The following is a 6,321-nucleotide window of genomic DNA, read 5'->3' on the forward strand; positions in this document are numbered from 1 at the left end:
GTGTCTGAGTCGGCCCACAATAGTTTATTTACGCCCACTTGCATACGCGCAGTGTGTACTACAGCCATGTCAAGTGAAGGTAAGTGTGACCCGAATTCACCACCTTCATGTAGTTATTAAGATGAACGTTATCGTGACAATCCATCGAATTCAACATCTTGTCAACTGACTGGAGTTGTGCGCAATGAACCGTAACAGATTCATGCCCGATGCATGGGACTTTAATTCCTAAAGCGAAGACTTTTCTCCTACGATCTGGTTGTCGAATTCCTTTGAGAACGTGTATATGACTAGGATGTTTTATCAGCATCCACAATTTCAAGTTTGGACTTCGTGGTAGTCCTGATAATTGCAAATGAATGGTGAAGACTAAGAGTTATGGTAACCTTGAAATGAGAGGAAATTATTGAAATTCAAGTGTTGAAAAGGGGAAATGACTTTTCTAAGGATTTTAGACAACTTTGAATAGCATTGCATAGACATGTGCATACCACTGGGTCGAGCCTTTCACCTTTCACTAAATCGGTCATCTTTGTAGTGTCTTGGCTTCTCAATTTATGCCTACGTCAGCCATTCTCTACTTAGATAAGGAACTTTATCACCTGTCTGACCTGCCAAGTCTTCTGGGGGTTATTTAACGCTCTACCATAAAATACTGTCACTACACCCTAACGTCGTCTTTGACCTCACCCCGTAGGATGGAAAGAACTTTTGCATACCCGTGTACCGCACTTTTTTAGAAGTGACACCCAGTGACTGTCCGATAACCGTTAATTGTTTTTTATTTTGCTAATGGTAACGGGTCACATAGGAGCTTCGCCATTGCAACTCAGCCGGATCGCATCTCCTTCAGGTCATATCAGTAGCCCCAAGACCTTATATATGTTAAAAGTGCATATTCCGGCAGAGTATTGTAGCTTCTTTTGTCTTCAGGGAACCCTCGGAGCGCAACATTGGTGACAATGGAAGGTGAATCCGATCTTGAAGGATAAATGTCCTTTTTTCTACTACTGAGTAGCAAACTCGAGTAGGACAGAATAGGGACATATGCTGCGGATGGACAAATCGGCGGCGACTCCTAACAGAAGGGTTAAAAATGGGATCTAATATCAGCATCAACCCCAGTTCTGTGTTCTGCTGGAAAGATTTTAACAGATGAATTGCCACTAGCCGTGAATTATCAGGGAGAGTTCGTTAAGGAGCTGACTTTGGTACCCATATGACGATGTCAAGTTAGCGAACACTCGATTCTTCCTCCCCCTGTACTCCCTGAATAGAACCCAGATAGCTATGGCCGGGCAGCACTGAGGTGAGAAGATAGGCTTGAATGCGAAACTATAGCCCCACGTAACTATGTCAAACCTTTCTTATGCGGCTCTGTCCCTACCACTAACGATGGACATGCATGAAGGGCAGCGCATTCTCCCGTCCACCAATACCGTTTCCACAAAGGACACAACTCTAGATTCAGTAGAATTGCCACGCGGGAGAGGTGTTGCGTTCAAGTATCTTCTCGGGTGCATGGAACTCCTACGACTGGCACAGTTGCCGCGTGGATGTTTACTTCACGGCTCCGACTACGTTGTGATAGCCAACTCGAGAGGTTGAACAGAGAGAGCGCCGAGGGCAAAGCTCAAATGAGGGGATAGACTATGCAATGCTTTGAATGCTTGTTTAATTTTCGGTAATGGGGCACTAAGAAGGTGCCTTTGCCCAGTGGACTGCCCTACGGATCATGCCGGTAGCTTCAACCCCTTCTCCACATCGACAATACATATTCTGCCCGAGTAATACGTCTCCCTTCGTCTTGAAGGAAGTCTCGGGGTACTGCACCATCCTGGTTACCATTGTTGGTATTGTATGACACTCAAAGATCAACGTTCTGTTATGACCCACCGAAATCATCAGATTAAATTAATTTGCTATTTTTTATTCTTTATTAAAAACAACCCACAAGCAATTTTTTCGATTTTAGGCATTATTGTGCATGCAAACTGTTGAATTCTATTATGAACCAAAGATGGCAATGTCATCAGATCCCGAGGGATTTGGATGGATTGCACTCTTACATCCAATGGGTAAGATTCCTTCATATACCTCATTTTGACCCCAAGTTTCACTGAAGAAATCAAATTTATGGATTGACTGTCTCCGAGTAAAAGTATTTTCCCCATGACTAGGTTTGGCTTAGTGATGTCAAGGCGCAAAGGGCACCGACGATGGGCACCGAAGACAGGCCGTTTACAAATGAAGTTACCTGTCAAGAGAAACCTTGTTATTTTTATTATTAATTCACGGTTTATTCGTCTCCTCTGCTTATCATCGGTGTAAAAATTCTTTTGAAGTAGTGGCTCGCCTTACCCTACACCGCAGAGGTTTCTTTACGAGGTGGATTGTAAATTATCATGCTAACCAAATATTGACTAGACAACTTTGCCCCTTTAGCTCATTCAAGGCTCTTCCTTACTTGCCTGCATTCTATATGCTCTTAAATTGGAGTGGAAGCCAATTCACGAGGTGGAAGAGGCTCTGAAGCATTACAATCCTATCTTTAATGGCTCTACAAAGGCTGTCGATTTCACGACAATCTTCGTAGTGCGTCCTCTTTCTCAGCACTCAAAAGAAACGATTCTTGCACATTTATATGTCTTATTACTTCTTCAGAAATGCTTCAATGGCACAGGTTGTCCAAGCGTGAGCACACTTGACCTTCTTGACTAAGCACCAAAATCCCAACGTCAAGGAGGTGGATGTGTACAGTGGGGCTTGTACCGCCCCGATCCTTCCTCACAAACGATTGAAGACGTAATACTCTGGCCTAATAAGTATCGTCGACATGCAGAACAGATTGGAGCTACTAACCCAGGATAACAGGCTTCACGGCGGATTATCAGTGGTGGAGCTTCCCAGTGCCCCATTACCAAAGTGGAGGGTTAAACAAACAAAGTGTTACGTGGCCCTTCCTCTCTATTGACCGTCATCCTTCGCGCTACCCTCGTCGGTCAACACAGTGCAGTTCGGATTGATTGAAGAACACTCACAAACCGACCACGTCAGGGATCGAGTTTGCGTGCAAATAAAGAGATACTTGACCGCAAAGCCACTGATCTCTCTTGTCAATTCCACTGGACCTATAGTTTTACCCTATTTGAGAGGTGTATTGGAGGAATGGAGAATGGGTTGGCCATCTTGTATGTCCATCGCAAGTCACAAGGACATTGGCTTAGAAGCAGTCATTTAGTAAGGAATGGAGTTTAATACAATTTATAAGGGATGAGATTTCACTTCTGATTCTCGGAGCTATTCTGGTTTCTTTTTACCGCATTCCAGCCATATACCTATCTGGATCCATCCAGCTAATAGAGAAGTGGAGAAGCTATCGCATGTTTACTTAAGTGGCTTCTTCATGCAGGCACAGTAGACAACATCGTAAGGAATTTTTCCAGATGGTTCACAGCTAGTATCGCTTAATTTGCTGGGGCACTCCTGCGGAACACGGGTCTGGAATGGTTGCCAAAGGTGGAGGTCATTTTCAACCCTTCCCTTTATCGAGGTCACAGATTCTCATATCCACATCATTCTTCCTTCTTCCATCACAGTGATTTTTAACAATTAGTAATGGAAATCAGGGTAGGTGTCTTTTAGGACCGGATTCGCCTCCCACTACCACCAGTGTAGCACCTCGAGACTGCCCTGAGGACAAATGAAGGCATAATGCTTAGGCAGAATGTGCATTGCTAACACATAGACCATAGGGCAGAGTTTCTAATCAGTCTGTTGCCAAAATCTGGAGTTAAAGAAACAATTAGCTTATTGCATTGGTCAATGTGGAAGAGTTTCGACGGATCTCTTCTCTCAAGTTATGGGAAATGCTTGCTGATGGAGTGAGACCAACTGTCAACCAATGGAAGTAAGCCTTACAGGTAAACCAACTATCTATCCCTCAGCAAAACCAAATCCGTAGCGGTCCTTTGGGGAAGTTTCTTTGGGCAAATGTTACCATGGTATGACCTCTCTGTCAGACATTCTCCTGATATTGTCCGCCTTTAAGAGTTTGTGATAAAAAGGGGTTTCAAAAACGAAAAACTACAATGGTTTATGCAAACTACTAATAAAATATCCTCCCCTCAATGATGGTATTTCTTAGCACTACCTCCGCCCCTGGATTGTATATTTTACGGGAAGTCTCATTATAGCTGAAGAATAGTAACCAACAGAACTGCCAGAGACAATTCTCACGAGAAGTTGACATTTAATAAAGCTAGCTTAGTTTAACTATACAATCTAAGTACTCCAACTCCTTAAATCCCGCGAGCCTCATCAACAGTTTTGCTGAACCGGACTATCTCTTTCTTCCTCTCCATGACTGTTCATTAAAACAAGCTCGGATTCTAAGGGAATAACACGTAAATGAATAAATATAAGCTTTCATAATATTCCTATCATTTAAAATTGCTAATTAGAAATTACGAGAGTTAAGCAATAGCAAATGGTTGGCTGTTCGCCTCTATATACTCCTTAGTTGCTTCAGTTCACTTTATCGCGGCCATATTGTCAATGTTCTTGCTTGCCAGTGTCAAAAATTCACCCCTTAACTGCCTTAAATACTGCAACAAGAGTGACAGCAAGCTAAATGAGAGCAATTTGCCTAAGCCTGCTCCAGGATTAGCAACAGTGGGGACTTAATTACCTCCGCCCCTTCCGTTCTCTTAGGAAGGCTTAATAACCGGAAGCATGATCGCTGTCTGTAATTATCCCGCGCTAGTGGTGGCAGGAGGATTACAATGACGCTATTTTCGCCCCATTTGGCTCAAGCATGGGGCAAGAGGAGGCCGTTGCGAATCTACCTGTGGATGGTAAGGTCTTCTGGGAGAAGTGTGTCGAGTACAAAAACCGTCTTAATAACTACAGACACCTGGGTTGGATAATACTACTGGTCTCGGCCTTAAATGTCATTCTCATCGGTGGCAAGAGACGTGCATTCGGGATTTTTGTGACAGCATTGCACAACGACTTCAAGAATACCTCGATGACTGAGCTTAATTGGATTGGAGATAGTTATGCTGCGGTCGGATTCTTCCTCATGCCCTTCATGACGACGCTGATAGTCCACGCCGGGCGGGCTTACCGTTTTGCCATGATGGCTGCCGGAGCCTTCATATTTGTTAGTTGTTTCACATCTGCGGCTGTGCCATCACCTGGATATCTCTTCGTTACACACACCGTTCTTCATGGTATCGGTTCCACCCTAATTCTGTGCAGTACTGCCCTCATAACTGGTGAGTACTTTGACAAGAAGCATCGCTTTCACGTATTGGCAACCGCTTTTGTGTCTGGTGGGCCGTATGGTGTGCTCATTTTTGGTCCGCTCTTCTCAATTTGGATCCACAATTACGGTTGGAGGCATGCATTCGAGATCTGTGGTGTGGTTTTCCTTGGTTTTAACCTTCTAGCTGCTGTTGTATTTCAGCCAAAAAAATGTGACAACTATGAGGAGGTTGACAATGACGCCCAGAAGGAAACAATGGAACCGGTAGAGCACACCGCAGCCAGTGGTCGTGGATGGGCACTGATTTCCCTATCCCATTTAAGAGAGAATTTGCAAATCGTATTGTGGGCGATGGACAGATTAGTCCACAATTTTGTCATGTATGGACTTCTAATGAATATGACAACTTATGTGACCGAAGCCATGAAAGATCGCATTGAACAGGGGTCAAAGGTGAACCTCTATTTCGGTATCGGTGAATCTCTCATCTTCACGGCTGGAGCGCTGGTTGGGGATCGGATGCGGGGATACTTGCCCCTATTTTATATGATCGGTGCCGCAGTCAGTGCTGTTATTCTGCTGATAATGCAAAGTATTTACAAGAATGTGAAAGGTGTGCTAATTCTGGCTGGTTTTCTAGGAGCAGCAGTCGGAACAGGCAATACATTCCTTTACGCCACTTCAGAGGAGGTTATGTTGATCCACGGTTCTGTCGCCTTTCCGATGACCAAAATGATCGCGGGAATAGGCATGCTCTTGGCTCCTTTTCTCTCTGGAACAGTGATTGATGCGTTTTCATTCCGTGGATATTTCATTTCCATGGCGATCCTAGTTTGTATTCGAGGAATCCTCTTCATCGTCATTTGCATAATTCTCTGGAGGAAGAAGAAATTGCTTAATCGAAAGAGGCAGCAGGAGACAGAAGAGGAAGCTACAAAACTTCACCCGAAAATTATCAAAACCGCACCCAGTTCTGGAGGTGAGGAATCGGAATCCTGCCAGGCTAATCATGGCTCCACGTCTTTGCGGTAAATTGCTCCACCACATATTGG

At 44.2% G+C, this 6,321-nt stretch overlaps 2 protein-coding genes across 2 annotated transcripts in view; both read left to right on the top strand. All coding sequences in view use genetic code 11, as the record gives it.

Moving 5' to 3' along the window:
• Positions 1 to 2,708, top strand: part of EGR_08537 (Aristaless-related homeobox protein) — a gene marked incomplete at both ends in the record, with an annotated part of 5,882 nt that extends 3,174 nt beyond the window's left edge. The window contains 2 exons of the mRNA XM_024497786.1: positions 1,976 to 2,078; positions 2,665 to 2,708. Of these exons, the coding sequence (XP_024347767.1) occupies positions 1,976 to 2,078; positions 2,665 to 2,708 (147 nt within the window). The remainder of the gene's footprint in view (positions 1 to 1,975; positions 2,079 to 2,664) is intronic.
• A 2,108-nt stretch (positions 2,709 to 4,816) lies between these two features.
• EGR_08538 (Monocarboxylate transporter) lies at positions 4,817 to 6,301 on the top strand (the record flags this gene model as incomplete). The annotated part of the gene is made up of 1 exon (XM_024497787.1): positions 4,817 to 6,301. The coding sequence occupies one exon, from the start codon at positions 4,817 to 4,819 to the stop codon at positions 6,299 to 6,301; it is 1,485 nt and encodes a 494-aa protein (XP_024347768.1).
• Between the last annotated feature and the right edge of the window lie 20 nt (positions 6,302 to 6,321).

Source organism: Echinococcus granulosus (assembly GCF_000524195.1).
Source record: "Echinococcus granulosus chromosome Unknown EG_S00110, whole genome shotgun sequence".
NCBI lineage: Eukaryota > Metazoa > Platyhelminthes > Cestoda > Cyclophyllidea > Taeniidae > Echinococcus > Echinococcus granulosus.